The sequence below is a fragment of the Octodon degus genome, unplaced genomic scaffold (genome assembly GCF_000260255.1).
Source record: "Octodon degus isolate 3935 unplaced genomic scaffold, OctDeg1.0 scaffold00040, whole genome shotgun sequence".
Classification (NCBI taxonomy): Eukaryota; Metazoa; Chordata; class Mammalia; order Rodentia; family Octodontidae; genus Octodon; species Octodon degus.
In genome coordinates, this window is record NW_004524616.1 from 11,136,367 (window position 1) to 11,156,457 (window position 20,091).

The 20,091-nt window shown below is 45.3% G+C and overlaps 2 protein-coding genes across 2 annotated transcripts in view; both read left to right on the forward strand.

Annotated features, from left to right (window-relative positions):
* Positions 1-11,631, forward strand: part of March3 (membrane associated ring-CH-type finger 3) — a 167,188-nt gene extending 155,557 nt beyond the window's left edge. The window contains exons 4-5 of the mRNA XM_004631319.2: positions 3,414-3,623; positions 10,712-11,631. Coding sequence (XP_004631376.1) covers positions 3,414-3,623; positions 10,712-10,870 — 369 coding nt within the window. The 3' untranslated portion in view covers positions 10,871-11,631. The remainder of the gene's footprint in view (positions 1-3,413; positions 3,624-10,711) is intronic.
* Positions 11,632-17,869: 6,238 nt separating this feature from the next.
* On the forward strand, positions 17,870-18,680 carry LOC101584394 (nuclear transport factor 2). The gene has a single exon (XM_004631320.2). The coding sequence runs from the start codon at positions 17,917-17,919 to the stop codon at positions 18,298-18,300; it is 384 nt and encodes a 127-aa protein (XP_004631377.1). The 5' UTR covers positions 17,870-17,916; the 3' UTR covers positions 18,301-18,680.
* Positions 18,681-20,091: the final 1,411 nt, after the last annotated feature.

Consider the following 20,091-nt stretch of genomic DNA (forward strand, 5'->3'; position numbering starts at 1 on the left):
TCCCTTGCTCATGGATAAGAAGAATCAACATAGTGAAAATGGCCATACTCCCAAAATTATTTTGCAGATTTAATGCAATCCTGATTAAAATACCATTAGCATACCTCACAAAACTAGACAAAACATTTCTAAAGTTCATCTGGAACCAGAAAAGACCTAGAACAGCAAAAGCAATTTTGGTTTGTTTGTTTGTTTGTTTGTTTGTTTGTTTGTTTTTATGGTACCGCGGATTGAACTCAGGACCTGCTTGCCAGGCAGGCACTTATTCTACCGAGCCATATCCCCAACAGCAAAAGCAATTTTGGGCAACAAAGGCAAGGAAGGGGGCATCACAATCCCTGACTTGAAATTATAGTACAAAGCTAATAAAATCAGCTTTGTACTGGAAAAAAAAAAAAAAAACAGATCTGAGGATCAGTGGAACAAATTAGGTCTTGTAGGAGCAACTACAAACACACTTAGCCATCTTATCTTTGACAAAGGGGCCCAAACATGTTCACTGGAAGAAAGATAACCTCTTTAATAATTGGTGCTGGGAAAACTGGCAAGGTATATGTCAAAGACTAAAACTAGACTCATGTCCATCACCATGCAGTAAAGTCAAAATAGATCAAAGGTGTAAATATTAGAACAGAAACATTGAATCCACCAGAAGAGAAGGAGGTAGAAATCTTGAAAACACAAGTGTAGGCAGAGACTTCATGAACAAAACCCAAACTGCATTGGAAATACTCTAAGGAATGAACAATTCAGATCTCTTCTTATTAGAAAGCTTTTTCAAAGAAAAAAAAAAAAAAAAAAGGAAGTTCTATATACAGCATGATTCCTGAAAGTAGGTTTTAAAATAATCATGTTATAGCTTGTTTTTACTGGCTTACACTCACAAAATTAAACATGGTTGTATTACTTTTTTAAAAAAATTAATTTTGCCAAGTGTATACATTCAATGATATTCCAATCTCTGTGAGAACCAGTCATACATGTATGTGTATGTGTACATGTGTATACATCTGTATCCCTCAATGTCTCCCGAGGTCAAGGAGTTGGGCAAGACTAAACTCTATCCTAAATGTTAATTTATGATTAAAAAAAATTTAAAAATAGAAAGCTTCTGCACATCAAAAGAAATTACCAACACAGTGAAAAGACAGCCCACAAAGTAGGAAAAATTTTAGCCAATAGTTCCTCAGACAAAGGACTTATTATATCTAGAATATATATATAAAAAACTCAGGGCCCGGGGAGATGGCTCAGTAGAATAAGCACTTCCCTGGAAAGCACAAGGGCCTGAGTTCAATCCCTGGTTCCACCATGTCTTAGTTACTCTTCTCTCGTTGCTGAGACAAATACCCGACACCCAAATTGAAGGAAGGAAAGGTTTATTTAGCTCACAGTTACTAGAGGTTTCAGTCCACACTCAGCTGGCTCCAAGGCAAAGCAGCACATGGCAGAGGGCAAACTTTCATGGCGGCGGTAAAGAGCAAGAGCACAAAAGGAGGGACCAGGGAGATGGCTCAGTGGAATAAGCACTTCCCTGGCAAGTAAAAGGGACTGAGTTCAATCCCCAGTTCCGCTAAAAAATAAAAAATAAATGAAGAGCACAAAAGGAGAGGTAGCAGCAGCTAAGCAGCTAGCTTCTCTTCCCACCTTACACTGTAATGCAAATTACCTGCCCAGGGCAGGTGCAGCATCCACACCCACAATAATCTATCACAAACTTCAGAAGCTGCCCCAAGACTGCATGAGGCTTTGGAGGGACAACTATACACAAACCATAACACGCCAAAATAATAATAATAATAATTGAAAATAATCGGACCCATCAAATTTAAAGAATCCAAAAATGGCCATCTGAGGTGAATATTCATTTTTCAAATGAAGAAATACAAATAGTAAATACATATATGAAAAAAATGTTCACCATCATTGGTCATTCAAGAGATGCAAATTAAAATAACACTGAGATTCCATCTCACCCCAGAAGGAATGGCTATCATCAAGAAGTCAATGAACAGCAAATGCTGGATGGTCTGTGGTGAAAAAGGAACCCTTCTCTACTGCTGGTGGGAGTGTAGACTGCAACCACGGTGGAAATCAACATGGCGATTCCTCAGAAAAATTAGGATTGGAGATCCCATTCCACCCAGCTATTCCCCTTCTAGATATTTTCCCAGAAGAATTGAAAACATCATAGCACTGTGATATATGTGCATCCATGTTTATAGCAGCACAATTTATAATAGCTAAATCTTGGAAACAACCCAAATGCCCATCAAATGTTTCTCATTATTTATCAAAATGAATAAAAAGGGTGTGCTTTTTTAATCCAATGGAGTACTACTCAGGTATAAAGAAGGATAAATTTGAGACTTTTGTAGGTAAATGATTGCAACCAGAGACCATACTCTAGTTGTGAAATAAATCAGTCTCACATGTATAAATATCATATTATCTCCCTAGCGTGAGAAGCTTAAAGAGTAAGAATAAAAATATTACAGTAGACATTGGGAAATGGGAAAAGACTATACAAAAGGAAAGAGAAATTGGGATAAGAGAAAAGAAAGAAGGGAAAATGGAAAAAAATATATATGAGAGCTATATTAATAATTTGTGTTAGTTCATTGAAAAGTTTGTGTTTACATCATTTGATCAATTGTTCATGCCTATATTTGAGCAACTATTTTGAAGATGACAATAAGCAATGTACTAACCATTTATATTCTACAAGTATATTGTTTTGAAATTTTGTATCATTGTTTTGGGGGGATTCTCTTTAATATATATAAAAAAAGAGAGAAACATTTCTTTCCAGTTCATGGTTTGACATCAAGCCTGAGAGCCACATGCCATTGTTTCTGCCCTCTGGAGAGGACAACACATCACGGCAGGAGCGTGTGCAACAGAGAGGGAAGCGAGAAAGAAGGAAGGGAGGGAGGAAGGAAGGGAGGGAGGGACGGACGGACGGACGGATGGACCGACGGAGGGACAGAGGGAAGTAGCAAGGGCGCAATGAGCAGAAAGAACGAGCCCTGGACGCCCGGATCCCTTCGGAGCATGCCCGAGTGACCTAAGGACCTCACACGAGGTTCCCTCCTACGTTCACAGCACCTCCTGGGGACACTTGTCCAAGGTTTGCACCTTCCAAGAGGAACATCCTTCTGCCTTCCACATAGGATCTTCGCGACTTGGACGTCCCCTACAAGGGCATGTAAACTATTGTTGGTCTGACTATCACAGTTGTTATTATTCAGGGGACGAGGAAGCGGGAAGGCCCTTTACTCGTCCTGCCCTCAGAATAGTGAAGCGCCTCTTCCCCCAGTCCTGAAGGCAAGGACATCTTGAGAGCAGTATGTCTTCACTTCACCCTGGTGTTAACCTTCACCTTTGCTTTTCTGTCTCCCCTTTTCTGACAGTGGCTCAGAAACCCTGGCCCCCAGCACGAGAAGCGGACTCTGTTTGGAGACATGGTGTGCTTCTTGTTCATAACGCCCCTGGCCACCATCTCGGGCTGGCTGTGCCTGCGGGGCGCCGTGGACCACCTGCACTTTAGCAGTCGGCTCGAGGCCGTCGGACTGATTGCACTCACTGTCGCACTCTTCACTATTTACCTCTTTTGGACACTAGTAAGTATGGCCTGTGGGCGGGGTCGGTAGCACATCCTGCCTGCCCAGCCGTGAATTTGGGGTGCGTGTGTGTGTGTGTGTGTGTGTGTGTGCGCGTGTGTGTGAAAGAGAGAGGCAGAGACAGAGATAGAAAGACAGAGAGAGACAGAGGAACAGAGACACACAGGCAGAGAGGGAGAGAACGGCAAGAAAGAACAGATCAAATAAAGGAAAAGTGCAGCTCTTGCGAGCAGCCGTCAGTGGCGCACACGCCGGGCGCTTCTCTCTTCCAGTAACGCAGGACTCCCATCTGTTATGAGCCGCGGCAATTTCTTTCCCTTGTTTATGGTTCTCACTTTCGCTGGGATTGTAGTATAGCATGAATGATGCTCCGGCCGCTGCTGCCTCCGCCGCGCCTGCACGGGTCATGAATCCTCCGCGCTGGTTCTTTTCTCCTGACGTCCTGACACAGCTTAAAGTCCGTGGATGTGGAGCTGCACTTTGCCTGATGATTATTCTGTGTGTTGAGATATTGACTCTGCTGCCCATAAAAGCACTCATTTATCTAGCTGAGAAGCCACCCCCAAAGAAAAGCCAAGGGTTCCTGCTGGATATAAGGAAGAATTTTTTTTTTTTTTTTTTTTTTTTTTTTTTTTTTTTGCGGAACCAGGGATTGAACTCAGGTCCTCAGGTCCTTGCGCTTGCCAGGCAAATGCTTATTCCACTGAACTATCTCCCCAGCTCCAAGGAACAATTTTTAAGCACCCCTCTTTTTTTTTTTTTTTTATTCTTTTAACTTCATGCAGCAAGCTGATCGCTTGGGCCCCCCCTGGCAGCACCCACAAATGCAGTTGCTCTCTCTGTATGCTTGCGAACATCACCATCTAGTAGGCTGCGCTCCGCTCCGAGGCCTGGCCCCTGCTGCTCTGGCGTCTCTCGCCTAGCCTGGCTGCTGCTGCTCTGAGCATGCCGCATCGCTATCAATAGGTATTTCCTGTGTACCGCTACGTAGCCCGCAGCACAGCGCCTGCGTGTTGAAGCTGTTTCCAGGCCCCACACACTTCCTCCCTTCGTGTCTCCCGAGCTCCATTCCATGAGCTGCCATTCTCAGGACCCTGTTCATTTCTATCTTCCGGTTCCGTGGCTCTACCAGCTGTGTCCCCTGCCCCGCCCGCCTCCCTGGTATGTTCAGTCAGGGCACACATTCCAGTCTTAGGAAGAGAGCATGACTTAAGCGCTGGGAGATGGACAGTACTCTAGTGCAAAGCCCTTATCTGTCTCCTAGTTAATTTCGATGTTCTGTTCCCAGGCTAATGAAGCCCCACACAGAACTATTACTGCCTCCTTTAGAAGTCTGTGCTTCCAAAATGCGTCCTGGCTCACTGTGAATCACGCAGTGCAGCTGATCTAGAAGCTTCTACTGTGATGAGAGAAGGGTGGGAAGTAAGAAATTAAATAGTGTAATTACATTTACTCTCAGTCCACTGCCCCACCTAGGGAAGTCACTTCACGGCTCTGAGCACCGTCTCCTGCTGTGAAGTGGCCTCACGTGGAATGGCTATCTTCCCTGGCCATCTGGCCACCTTCCCTCGAGTTGTGAGATTAAAGGGAAATAATACATAGGAACATACTTTGAAAAATATAATTAAGTTTAAGTTTTTACAATATTTAGACATTTTCAAGCATGTGACTTTTTTAGAAAAGTTCAAATGATGAAGGATGGATGAAGGTGAGACCTACATGCTGTGCTTTTGAAATTAATCTAAGATCTTTTTGAAAATCTGCTTTGCAAAGCATACATTTACCTAACAAGTAAAAAAAAAAAAAAAAAAAAAGAGGAACAGCAGGAAAAGGAAGAAGGGGAAAAAAGAAAAACAGAATACTACCCAGAAAAAAAATGAGACCCTGTTTCATCTTCCATCCTAGGTAAAAGGAAGATTTGGGTAGAAAAGGCACCTAGACTAGGCTGTTTTAGGAAGAAAACAAACACCTCATCCCAGAAATATTTCCAAGAGGCAGTACTGTATAGGTAAAGCCCATGTACTTAGAATCCAAAGGGCTGTGTGTAAGCCTAAGACACAGCATCCTACTAGCTGTGTGACTTCATATAGAGTGCTTACCCTTTTCACTCATCTTTCCTCTTATATAAAAAATGGAGAGAATCATTGATAGCCTCTGGGTCAGGGGTTACTCTGCGGATTCACTGGGATAACACCTGAGAACACATCCCCAAGCCCCCTGCACTGTGCTGGCCCTGAGATGTCTTTCTGTGGCTCTCCTGCCGCCCAACTTCCACCCTCCCCCAGCCTTCCATAAAATGCAGAGTAGCAGGAGAGAAAGAAAGGCAGTTCTCCCCTTTGACTAGTGTGAAGAACGCCTTGTGGAGTCAGCTCAGCAATAGGTTACTGAATATAGAATAATTCCTTCCTAGATAAATGCTGTACTGAGCAGCGCTGGCAAGCGCAGTAATTCAGGAGCTGACAGCACTTGGAAACTGCCCTACGGCAGAAACCCATTGTAAACAAGCTGTCAAGCTTACGGAGAATATGCTGTGAAAATGTCTTAGATAAACAAACACGGTGTCAGTCCAAGCCTGGCTCCTCAGAGGAGTGCTCCGGGAAGGACCTCACCACCCAGTGCTGTGAAGAGGAAAGAGTGTCGCGCTGCGCGTGCCTCTGGATGTGCTCGCTGGCTTCTGGGGCCACGGAGGCCAGTCTGGATACCAACTCAGGGCGTCCTGCCCTGTGTGCCCTTGTGTGTTCTAGCTCAATTGGGACCCCAGAGGCCAGACCCTCAGCCGTTATACCCCAAGGGGGTGGTCCCCCAGAAACATTACTGTTTGTGTCAAGAATTTTTTTTTTTTTTTTTTTTTGGTGCTTTAAACAATTTATTTAACTGAAATGGACTTAAGTTGGTTTCTGAAGTGACTTCCATTTATTTTGATACATCTTTTCTCCATGATGATTTACAAGATCTTAAAACCAATATAAATCTTTTATAAATATTTGAATTTTTTGGTATATACCTGCACAATACCTCAGCAATATCTTTCAGCCAGAAAATACTGAAGAGTAAAGGCTAGACACAACTACTAGGTACAGTGAAAATCTGCTGCATATATTTCTCAGGTAAGAAGGCACCATATAGCTGTTCAACTAAGAAAACCACCCTTACAACACAAGAGGATTTTATTTTTACGTAGGACCTAGAACACTTAAGCTGCCAGTTAGGTACTGAATGGCAGAGCAATATCCCATTTATGCCATGAATTCATAGGGAATGGGTTCCAACAATTCAGGTTCCTTTCTACTGGTCCTCACAAAGTGCGCTTCTCTGGGAGGGGCAGGCTGGTGCTTCAGCTGAACCCAGGTACCTTTCTCTTTGGTTTCCTTCCTTTTCTGATCATTTTCCTTGACATGTTTCAGGAAGCTGTCACAACTTTTTGAGTGTTTAATATGTTCAATATGCACATTAATCTTCTTGGCAAGTATCTTGCCCTTAACCTGCTTGTTTACAACAATGCCAACAGCCTGCTGGGTAATGTTGTAGACTCCTCCCATTTTGCCATGGTAACATTTGTGAGGCATACCTTTTGCACAGTACCCATTCCCTTGATGGCTACAATATCATCCTTTTTGAAGATTCACATGTATGTAGCCAAAGGAACAACACCATGTTTTCTAAAAGGCCTGCAAAACATATACTGGGTTCCCTTCCTCTTGCCCTTTGTGTTAGTCATTTTGGCAAATTACTGGAAGATGGTGGTTCCGGCTGAAAAAAAAACTGTGTCAAGAAATTTTTGAAGGCCATGGACCACCACAAGGAGAGCTAGCAGAGAGCTGAGTCCATGTTCGCATGGAAACCCTGAAGGACCTTAATCTCAGCCCCAGCTCAAACTGCCAAGGTCAGGCACTGCAATGTGAGAAGTCTTTTCATTTGCTGCATCCTATTGTAGCCAGTGCCTCCCACAGACCAAATGAGTGAATGGCCCAGTTGCTCGAAGGTTGACTCCAAGTCCAGGGCTCATGGCTTAAATTCCTGCTGTGAAGGGCTGTGCCCTAGCTGTGCTCTGAAGCACTGGCAGCTGGCTCAGACACATTCCCCAGCAGCCTGCGGACAGCCACACAACTGGGCGGTATTTCTCCACCACCAGTATCCTCCAAAACATTCCTCTTCTGTGGCAGAGTCAGGTGGACGTGAGCTCATGCCGTTGTTTCCCAAAAGAGCAAAACTGAACGATGTGATAAGATTTCCCAAAGCCTGCCTTGACTTCACAGCAAACCTTCTCCATGGCCTCAGTTACCTCCCTGATGCGGAGAGGTGGACACTTTCTCCACCATTCAAGTGATGGCAAATTTTGTACCTGATAGGTTAGTGTCCTTTACAAGAATAAAGGAATTGACTTCAAGAAATTCATCCCCCCAAAAAAAGAAAAAAATTCATTCCATAAGGAGTAATATTTTAAAAATACTTGTCCTATGCCCTTTCTTCTTCTACTCTTAAAACCAGAAATCAAAAACTATGTAGTTGAATACTTACCTTTATTATTACTGTTATTATGATTGTTATTATTGTTATTGCAGTTCTTAGACTTGTGAGGTCCCCCCCCAACCTCTTCTCTCAATTAAACCTTCTTCTCTATGATGTCTCGCTGAGAGGAGGCAGCATCTTAGAGCACCTAGAGACAGGGGAGGGCATTAAACCAGGGCGGCTGCAGCTCTGTGGTCTCCTCTACCCTCTGCTTATCTTCTTTCATTTTCCCTGATATAGAATCATCTTCATATGATGCTTTCTTATTGATTCAGTTTGCCTGTAGCCTGTGGTAGTTAACAGCAATTAAGTAGATTAATAAGATCTCATCTTTTTATCTGCTCACACAAAAATCTTTCTCCCAGCCAAGGGGCAGGGAGCCCTGCTGTCATTGACGCCTGGTGCTCCTTGATGCAGTCCTTCTCAGGCTTGAATGTACATGGGCATCACCTGGGGATCTTGTTAAAAGGCAGGCTCCGATTCCTCAGGTCTGGGTGGGCCCCAAAATTTGGATATTCTAACAAGTTCCCAGGAGATGCCTCAGCTGCTGCTGCATGCCACACGGAGAGCAAAGACTTAAATCTCTCTCTCTCTCTCTCTCTCTCTCTCTCTCTCTCAGTTCAGTTTCTTTGTATCTAATGCATTTATATATTTAATGCACAAAAAAGAAGAGGCCAAGAACATGAACATGTATGCAAGACTCTGCTAAGCACTTCATACTCATTATCTTAGGTATCAATATGCACATTTTATAAACATGGAAACTAAAGCTTCCTCATGACAAATAAGCTCACCAGTTCAGGGATGGGGCTTCCAGCTCTGTGTGCCTGGCCCAGAATCTGTGGCCTCTTGTTTCCTCAATATCTTGGATTGCGAAGGCCAAGAGTGCATCATGGTGGAAGGGGCTCTTGATTTAAAATCCAGTTTTCAGATAGCATTTCCAGATTCTAGACTTCTTTTACTATGGAAGTTCTTCATTTGTACTTGTCTGCATTTCACCTTTGCCTGCTTGGGTCCTAGACACCAACTTTTGCAATTTGCTTCATCTACATTCTGAGTAGCACTAAGCAGCAGGACAGAATAGATACAAGAAAATCAAATTTATTTTAAAAAAAGAAAGAGAGAGAGAGAAGAGTTGATCCATTTTGGCACATCCAGGACATTTTGGAGAAAGCATATATGTGTTAGTTTAAAAGCTTATATTTTCATACCCAAGTCTCTCTGGAACTTGGCCTATGGTATGTGCTTCTTTGCTTGAGACATTTGAGCAAGTGGCCTTGAATTTTATGAGCCTACCATCAGAAGTAACAAGCTTTTTCTGGTCAAGGCCTATATTTCTACTTCCAGAAACATAGAGCTTAAAGCATTGTGTCAGTCCACTTTCTGACTTCTGTGGATACTTAACAGGGGTCTACACAAAGCACCTGCCCTGAGACAACTGGATAGCCCAGGCAGGGCTGATTGGTCACTTTAAGTTCATGGGCACCTTCCTTTTGGGCACTTACCTAGATATCTGGATACACTCAAACTGTAATCTACCTCATTTTTTTTAGAGTACATTGTCAAAAGTCCAGACTCCATTTATATAAAAAAGAAACAAGCACTTTTGAAATATAGGCATGTCACAACTGACCATAGGATTCACTACTTGTACTATCAGGTATTAATTACATAAATAAGCTTGAGTTTGATGAAATCATAAATTAAGTGATCAGCATACATAGGATAGTCAGTCTTTTCTTTTCTTTCTTTCTTTCTTTCTTTCTTTCTTTCTTTCTTTCTTCCTTCCTTCCTTTCTTTCTTTCTTTCTTTCTTCCTTTCTTCCTTTCTTTCTTTCTTTCTTTCTTTCTTTCTTTCTTTCTTTCTTTCTTTCTTTCTTTCTTTCTTCCTTTCTTCCTTTCTTCCTTTCTTTCTTTCAGCAAGCTCTCCCGAGCAGTGTCTTAAGGTGCCATCTACTGTGATACTTGCTGGGCATGCAAAACTGAATATAACACAAGCCTTACTCTTGGGAAGCTCCTAGTGCAGGGGAGAGAGAAACAAGTATGGTGGTGTCCTAAGAGCTTGGTCCCATGCTCAGAGCCACCAAATACAGCTTTTCAAATTGTCCAGTCTGGTACAAAGCAGTCCTTTGAGTTGTGCAGTATCTAAGCTGCAGGAGAATACATGAAGTCCTAGACTACCTCTCCGTTCACACCACTGGGCAGAGGCCAGCGGTGTACCTATCTGCTCTGTCCTGCCTTCGGCCAGCCTTCTTCACTATGGATACTTTGGGGCTTTAAACATCACTATGCAAAAATAAATTTAAACTCAGAGCCTCACTTTCCTATGTGTGTCCTGATTTTTCCTATTGTGTGGCATGAGCCAGCATGTAAGCCCTGCCACGTTTATCCGTACGACGCCTGGTCTGGTGCCACGCTCAGAGCACGCAACTGCTGGCTGCAGCAGCGTTGCCAGGGCTCTTGGCCTGCTGTCCTGCTGCTGGCCCGCTGAAGGTATATTTATTGACTTCCATGTCTTGAGTTGATTATCTACTTCTGCCTATCTACATGCCATCTCTTTGTCTTCCTTCCCTCCCCCAGGTGTCATTTAGGTACCACTGTCGATTGTACAATGAATGGCGTCGGACCAATCAGAGAGTGATTCTCCTCATTCCAAAGTCTGTCAGCGTACCTTCTAACCAGCAGTCCTTGCTGGGCCTCCACTCGGGCAAGAGGAACTCAAAGGAGACGATTGTTTAACGTCCGTGCGGTCGGTCATTTGGTGGATTTGCTGTTTGGAAGTTTCTGCACTGGGGCCGTGCACTGAGCCACCCCAAGCCCTCCCTTAATTTTGTGGGTCAGAGAACAGCCAGAGCCGCGTTAGCACATTGCCCGAGCAATGAACTCCACCGGAAGAAAGCAAATGCTGTTTTACTTCAAATCATGGATGCTGCAATCGTATGATATTTGCTAAGCTGCCAAACACGTTTATTTAGCAGATACTGTATGGAATTTTCTGAACACCTCTTTAACATATGAGGAAGGTTGTTCTGCTAAGGATGCAATTCAATTCTTCCTTTTTTGAGATATATATATATATATATATATATATAGTAGATGATAATCAAAATTGAAAAGCCAATGTAAAAACTGGTTTCTTGGTTTGGTTGGGTTTTATTTGGGTTAGTTTCTTTGTTTCCCAGTTTCTAATGTGGATTCTTTGGGGATAATTTGATAGCTTGAGTGGTCTTTTTCATCTTTCAGATCCTTTACTCACGGAGACGGCATAATGGCTGCAAAATAAGTCAGATTTGAAGGATGTTTTGTACTAAATCTCATTTAATTATTCATTTTTTTAAGGGAAAAATAGGTGTGGCAGCGCTCTACATGGTGAGCTGTTTATTTAAATATCATTAAAGAAAAAAATGATGGTGAGAAGTACGCTCCTTCCGACTTGTTTGGTACTGACAGCTGATAGAGGCTATTTTCTAATAATAAATATCCAGTGTGTGAAAGACAAACCCTACTGATTGCAATACTCTTTCTTTTTAAAGCATAAAACCTGTGAGCTTTCCAGAGTAGGTTTTAAAAAGGAAAAGCGAAAAGGTTGGTGTTTCCACTCCCATCTCATTTAGCGCATGTCTTAATTCCGCATTCATAATGAACTGGAGGATCATTAGACATTTCTAGGAACCTTAGACCTGTTTTGCATATCAATTAGCATTCTCATTGCTCTATTGAATTTTTAGCTTCACAGGTAGACGTGGGGGAAGGCCTGTCCTAGCAGCCCTGCACTTAATCGAGGACCCCTTTGTCTGATTTTTAAAAGCCTTTCCCCAGCCATGAGCCGGTTCTGCAGCAGGCCCGCAAAGACCCTTGCCCTTTTCATGTCTTCCCGTTCAGGGCCGCCGGGGCGGGCTTTGTGTGCCTGCAGCGGGCAGAGCGGGTGGCTTCGGAGGAAACGCCGGCCGCCACCCCACCCACGCTCGCTGGAGGAGCCGGGGGGGAGGGGCTCCAGGGCACGCTGAACATGTGGAGTTCTAGAGCATGGCCCACGTTCTGAGATCCCCTTGCTCCTCTGAAGGGGAGTGCGGAAGTGCAGAAGCACAAGCAGCGGCGAGGAGGGTGAGAGCTCGCCTACGGCGCCCAGGAGCCCATGCAGGTGGTCCCTTCATCGGGCTGAGCTTACAGGCGACGCCCGCGGGAGCAACAGCTGTACTACGCGCCGCTGCGAGCTCAGATGTGCTTTATGGCTCGTGACAATAGATTTCTTCCCTAGAAGGCTTCACTTCGACACTTCAATTCCAGTAATATACATCTCAGCCCTTCTGTTTGCGTGGCCCTGCTCACCCCTGGGCTGTCATTAGCCACACCACCATCAACCGTTTCTTAATTGACCTTTTTAAAATACTGGCCACCACTGGCTGCATGCAGCTGTCACACATTAAATTTCCAGAGCAAAGAGTCCATCTTGGTAGCTTGTGAACTGCAGCCCTGTAATATACTTGACAAATGACGCGTCCACCCAGACTGACCCCTGATCTGCCACTTGAACCAGTGACGCCTTGCAACCCAAGGGCACACTGGGGGACCACGCCCCTTCTCTTCCCTGCCTCTTCCATGAAATGCAGAATCTGGATTGGCAGGATCAGCTCCTGTTTGAAGCTGCCTGTAGAGAATTCCTCCTGTCTTGGGTCAGAAGATGACACTGGCTGTCAAGGGCCCAGGCAGCTCTTGGGCGCCAGTGCTGGCGAGAGTAGCCCTAATGGGGCGCCTGTGCTGTATCTCTTTACTCTAGATTATATCCCCACCTTGGGAGGGGAGCACAGTCCAAACTGAAAGGAGGAGGCTGTGCCCGGGTCCTGGGCCGCCCAGCTCTGGCAGCCCATCATTGCTTCAGTTTTCCCTTCCCAGGCGCCAAGTGTGCACCTCCCCAAGAGAGGCTGTGGTCTCCATCAGCAGCACAGCCCATGGGGCGTTCTGCCTCTTCCTGGATGACACTCATCCCCTCATCTCAACTCAGGTCATTCGGTAGCAATCCTGGGAACCACAACCAAGAGGCACAGGGCTGGATAGGTGGGCCTGTGACTCAGGCCCTGCTCCTGGGCTGGATCCTCCTGCAGAAAGGGGACGTCCTTTGCTAATTGGCATGAAGGTGTCATGTGCATTACCAATGGTCTTTCTAACTTGGATTCTTCCTTTGCCTCTTTGTTTTTGAAAGGTCAAGAGTGAAACAGAAAAAGGGACCAGGGTGGGCATAGGTGAAAGGTCCTAGGCTTGATGCATTTGTGCCCCTGACATTTAACACACTTCACTGTGCAGCCATCCTAACCATTTCTCATAGGAATGTCACAGAGACTGATGTGTGTTATGGTGAAACCAGAGATGGAATTAACTGAAATGGGTCCAGTGTGCTGTCCCTGCCCAGCGTGTGCATGTGTTTCTGAGTGTCCTCATCTGGGAGAAGGACACAGGACATAGCAACCCCACAGACTCTAGAGCTCCACAGACAATCAGGCAGATTCTGCAATATGCTATAAAATCCAATTAAGGGGGAAAAAGTGGCATGTTGAAAGTTACTTTGTCTTTTGTCATCCTGGTGCCTCTTGCCCCAAGTAGTGGGGCTGTGCCACAGATTTTCACTTTAGGCACGCCTGTAGCCACAGTCATTTCATCTTCAGTGAAAGAACTCATCTGGGATATGAGGGAAAAAATGGAAGTGAACCCTCAGTTCAGCCAACTGGGTACTTCAGAGAACAGCCAGCTGTGGACCCATTTTCTCTGGGGCCCGCTTCCTTCTGGACCCTGTCCTCAGGCCAGCTGTGGGTCTGTGCCTGCACCGCCTCACTGGGGACTCTCCCAGACCAAGGAACCAAGGAGAGAGCTAGGACTGAGATCAACAGATGCTTCCTTCCAGCATCAGTGCAGAGTTCCCGGAAGCTGCCCAAAGATTGCCTGTGCCTCCTGTAGGCCCTGGTGCTAGATGAGAATGTAGAGCTGCTATTCAGAAGCCTGAAGTGGGATGGGATTCAGGCCAGTGGGCAGGGACAGGGCTGGGGATTATATCAGAAGCAGGTTGGGACCACAGCGACACCATTCCTTTTGACTGGCAGGCAGCCTCGTGAAGCCTGGAGCTGCCCAGTCATGAGAAGTCTGTCCTCCAGCTAGCAGTGGCTGGGCAGCTGCTAGCTCTCACAGTGTGCCAGTTCTACAGAAATACATAGGCTGTCACCCGCCTGTTTTGGCTTCACAGAAGTCTCAGTGTCAAGCAGTTAGCTTTTGGACACTTTGCCTTTGCTGTTTCAGTCATCCTGGCATGATTCTGCTCTGCTTCCCAGTGCCAGAGGAATGAACGAGAACCAGCTCTGGGGTCAGAATGAGTTGAGATCCTGACTGCAGTGTCCCTCCTGCCCATTGCAGGAAAGTGATTGCCTCTGAGCCTCAGTTTTTGCCTCTGTGAAGTGGACATACTGTCTGCCTCAGCCATCCTCACAAGACCTGCAAGGCCAGCTCCTCTCAATGCTGGTGTGCTCCCCTTTCTCACCATCCACTCTGATGCTACCATCTGGGTTATTTGGTCCTAGCCCGAAATTCAACAAACACTTTTGAAAATCTGTTGGAAAGACCATAAAGAAATTGTTTTAAATTCTTTTCAAGGGCCAGTGAGATAGCTCAGTGGACTAAGCGCCTGCTTAGGCAAGTACAGGTGCACAGGCCCCACCCCTGGGCATGCTGAGTCAGCCACTGCAACTGAGCATGGTGGTCCATACCTGGAAGCCCAGCACTGGGGAGGCTGAACCCAGGAGGATCACTGAGTCCAAGCTGCATGGTGAGACCCTGTACGAAATACATTAAATAAATAATTTTTTTTCAAAAATAAAAATGGCTAATTTTAAATACTCAGTGGATATTTATTGGGTACTGCATGTGGGATCAAAAAGATCTGTAAAAGACCCTTCTGATAGTTGAAAGTATTGGCTTGTTTGTAATCTTTGCATTCCATGTAGATTTTGTTTTCCCTTGCATTTTCTGATACTGGAATGTATGGCTAATTGAGAATTCATTACAAATAAAAATTTTCTAGTTCTGAGTTTAGTGCTACAGAAGAAAGTGAATAAAGCCCATCAGCTGCCTATGTTCCAGAAACAAAGGACTTGTGAGCTGCCACACCCATCCAGTAAGGCCCTCCCGCGGGCGCTGCTTCCATGCACAGAGAAAGCAGCAGGACAGTCAGCTTGGGAGCCTACTGTTTGGGGACGCTGATTTTTGGAGCACACTGGTCACCTTCCAGGGTCAACGTTTCTGCGTCAGGGAGACGAACAGAGAATGCCCAGCAGAGATTATATTTAACCATAATTGAGAATATCTGGGTGCAAAGAATTAAGTTCATCATATATGTTGGTCCATAACACTTGTTTTTCGCTCACTCTGTGCAGGAAGAGAAGGGTTAGAAGCCATAACTTTTTTATTTCCTGCTTTAGCTCACACAGCAGTGATGTGCCCATGTCCCAGGCTCCTGGATGCTTGTTAACCCCCGCAGACCTTGGATTTGCTTTAGGGCCTTAGCACAGGAGCATCCGTCAGTGTAAGCTCCATAATAGAAGAGCAGTTTTCACTGGTTTGTCATGAAGACACTGGAGAGGAGATGCACGAGCACTCAATGAAGAGATGTGCGCAGGTTGGAGGTGGCCCCTGGGGTGCGTGGCCCTCCTGAACCTCGGCCACTCAGCTGTGCGGGGCACCGGCCACTGTCCCTAATCATCGAGCTGTGCAGGCCCCTGTTCCCTTTCATTCCACAAATACCTACAAGGCGCCGGGCATTTCCCACAAGCCACTGGCCATATTATCACTTCAGATTTTCCCTCTTAATCCTCATAATTTTAATATATGGCCATAAACACGAAACTCCACGGTGTAAAACAGCGTCTTCCCGGCCTTACACAGCCACGCATGCGACACAGAGGCCCTCAGCGTGGCCCATCGCTCCCCATGGCAGAAGTTTCACAATGTCTTCTTAGATTGCAGCTGGGTGACCTAGAAGACATTCTAGTTGGATTTGTATCTCGTGGGTGTACTCGTCCCGGAGTAGCACCTTCTCTGCAGCCTATTGGTCAAAGCACACAGGCTCCGCCTCCCGTGGGCAGAGCTGAATGCAGATGAGCCAATTTAGTAGCTCAGCCACCAATTCTGTTCATGGTTGGGACAATTTAACTGGAGAAGTGGTCCGCTGCCTGCAGCAGCAGAGCAGTGAGAAGCAAAGCTTGGATTCAGAGCCACTGGGGAACCTGTGCGCCTGGCCACTGCGCCGGACGCCCGAGCGCCTCCCTCCCTCTCGCATCTCCACTTTGCTTCCTTCCTGAGCTGCCCACCATCTGGTGCACGACCTGAGTGTGAATGGCTGGACGTTGTTTGGGGAGGAGATACCTTCACTTACCTAAAGGGAATCTTAAGCTTTTTTCCTTTTCACTTAGTACTTTCTTAAGAACTCTCACTGCTTCTGATGGCTACAAGTGATCTCTTTCACATTTCTGTTCCCTTAAAGTTGTTAGCACCAAGTCCTTGACCAGGCAGCCGGGGTGACTGATGGGGCTTTGGAGGGGTTCTCTAGATTAATGTCCTTCGAGGGGTGCAGGTTTACAGACGCTGACACAGTTTCTTCTGATGTACCTGCCTTCAGCGTGGTCGAGTTTCCCGGCTTCTCCATATGCTCCCAACACTAGCTGCTACTATTTGTTCATTTTTCAATCTGATAGTATAATCTTTTGTCTGATTACTTATGTCTGCTCAGATTTACACTGTCTACTTGGGGCTGAGTTCCTTGTTTTCATTTGTTTTGTCTCCTGGGTCACTCTGATGTGCTTAAGTCTTCTCTCATTTCAATTCTCTCTTAAATGTGTCTGAAGTGTGCTTTGTTGAATACAGCTGTTTAGTTTTTTTATTGCTTTATTTTGGGGGGGGGAGGGAACCGGGGATTGAACTCAGGCCCTTGCACTTGCCAGGGAAGCGCTTATTCTACTGAGCCATCTCCCCAGCCCCCAGCAGTTTAATTTTGATGACCTCAAATCTAGGTTTTGTGTGGTGGGAGATGATAAAAAGTTTGGTCTCCAGCTAGGGAGATAGCTCAATGATCTAAGTGCCTGCCTGGCAAGTGCAAGGACCCAAGTTCGAACCCGGGTACCGGACTCATTGCCTACCCAAAACTGGATGTGTTGGTGCACACCTGTAATCCCAGTGCTAGGGAGGCTGAGACAGGAGGATAAGTATAAGTCCGAACTGCATAGCGAGACTCTGCATCAAATAAATAAATAATTTTTTTTTAAAAATATTCTGTTTCAGTCCAAAATCACAAAGATTTTTCCACATATTTTCTTTAGCTTTACAATACAATCTTCCACCCTGGGGCCATTAATTCTTTTTGTATTCTCCATCTCCCTGTGGGGAGCAATTTCTGTCACCATCTGTGAAACAATTTTTCCTCACTCATGCTCCTGCAGGGCCACCAGTGTCTTCCCTCCCCACGAACAGGGTCTGTCTGGGATGCTCACTATGGCCATGGTACTGAGTTTCCTACTATGGCTTGTAGTGTGTCTCAGTATACACAGGAACAAACATCCACAACTTCACTTTTTCCAAAAATGACTTAGTTATTACATGTGATGGAGCAGAGAGACAGACAGACAGACAGACAGACAGACAGACAGACAGACAGAGTAGAAAGTTTAGAATTAGCAAGTTATTTAAAGATTTGGATGGGCCGCCATCGTGCCAGACCCGCGGGTCTCAGTGATACTGGGTGACACTCCAGAATGGGAGACAAGCCACTTTGGGAGCAGATTGGATCCAGCTTCATTCAACATTACTACCAGTTATTTGATAATGACAGAACCCAACTAGGCGCAATTTATATAGATGCATCATGCCTTACGTGGGAGGGACAGCAGTTCCAGGGGAAAGCTGCCATTGTGGAGAAGCTGTCTAGCCTTCCGTTCCAGAAAATTCAGCACAGCATCACAGCACAGGACCATCAGCCTACACCAGATAGCTGCATCATCAGCATGGTTGTGGGCCAGCTCAAGGCTGATGAAGACCCCATCATGGGGTTCCACCAGATGTTCCTATTAAAGAACATCAATGACGCTTGGGTTTGCACCAATGACATGTTCAGGCTTGCCCTGCACAACTTTGGCTGACCTCCTCCCCGCCGGCACTCATGCTGTTTCCTTCTCCCTCCTCTTCCTGATACTATCACACTCCTCCAGATGCTCCAAATATCATACACAAGCAAGTAGGGCCGTGGTGGAAGTGGGTGCAGCGCGCTGCTGCCACCACAGTGTTGTGCATGATGTTTGGGCACTAGACTAGTTGCATCTGACAGGAGAAGTTTGTGTTGTACCAGCGCATGCCTTGGAAAGACTTAAGTAATGCAAAAGGTTGTCTTTTTTTTTTTTTTAATCTACTGACAAGTTACTCTAGTAACCCAAAGAAGTGAAGGAGAAAGCAGCTGCCTCACCACCCAAATATTGATTTGTTCAGATGTTTCAATGCCTCATGATACAATAAAACCACAAAAATTTTCAAAAAATAAAAATAAATAAATAAAGATTTGGATGGAATTTTTATTGGAATAACTCTGTACATTCATTTCATGAAAACTGATACTCTTCCAGGTTTCAGTGATCCCATATGACCCTAGCATATCAACACTTACTCAGGTGTGTTCCATGCTCTGTAACAGAGCCTTAACCCTATTGATAAAATTTTTGTGCTCATATTAGCTGGCTTTTTATTTATTTATTTACTCATTTATGGTACTAGGAATTAGCCCTAGGACCTTCACACTAAGTTATGTCCCCAGCCTCTTTGGATTTTTGAGACAGGACCTTGCTAAGTTGCTATATTGTCAAGGTTGGACTTGACAACCCTCTGCTTTGTCTCCACCTGCCTTGGTTTCCCAGTGGTGGGATTACAGAGGTGTGCCACCACATGGCCACTTCCTAAATATCCTATAGCTGGTGTGGCTGCTAAAGATGATGCCTTACTTTCTGTGATCATTTCTAGCTGGTGAACGCTGGTGCAAAGGAACCCCGGCTGTGTCAGCGCTTTGCTCGCTGTCCTCTCATGGCCTCTTACTCCCTTACAGTCTGAAAAGCAAATCCACTGCATCAGGGTCAGCAGGAGTTCTTGCTGGCTTCCCGGGCCTACAGTGTATCCAAAAAGCAGATCTGCTCTGCATTTTTCTTATGTAGCTTCATTTAATAATTCTGTTTCTTTTCTATTTCTTTTTCTTTTCAGTACCAGAAATCCAACTCAGAAGCTTGTGCTTGCTGACCAAGCACTGTGCCACTGAGCTATAACCCTGTCCCTCTTTTCTACTTCTAATATTATGACTTTTAAAAATTATTTTAAATAATACACATTATAATAATTAAATTTAATGGACATGGAGAGCTTCATGTGGCATTCTTTTAAGCCAGTGTAGTAAAATGCACTAATATTGCACCATCCTTTCATTCCTGCATAAATTCTAATAAGGCATTCTGTATCTGTCTATCTCAATATTGGGAGGCTGAGACAGGAGGATCACTACAAGTCCGAACTGCATAGTGAGACCCTGCATCAAATAAATAAATAAATATTTAAAAAAAGAAGTTCATAAATCAAGACTTCATTAAGACATGGCTAAGTCCTAGCCCAGGTCCGGTGAGTGTGTGGGAGAGCTTCCTGCTACCCTGCGCCGGCGGGACCAAATACCAGTCCCAGCCCAGGCGCAGCGTGGGCGAGACCCTGTCCCACCCCCGTGGAATGCCCTCCACCACTCCGCAGCACCTCCCCCAACCCACCCACCGAGTAGGAATTTCTGCTGCGTTCTGGGAACCCCCAGACCCAGTCCTAGCCCAGGTCCAGTGAGTGTAGTGGGAAAGCTTCCTGCTACCCTGTGCCGGCAGGACCAAATACAGGTCCCAGCCCAGGCTCAGCGTGGG

Excerpts from the sequence above, each read along its gene's own strand:
- LOC101584394 (XM_004631320.2), top strand. The coding sequence starts at position 17,917 with ATGGGAGACAAGCCACTTTGGGAGCAGATTGGATCCAGCTTCATTCAA.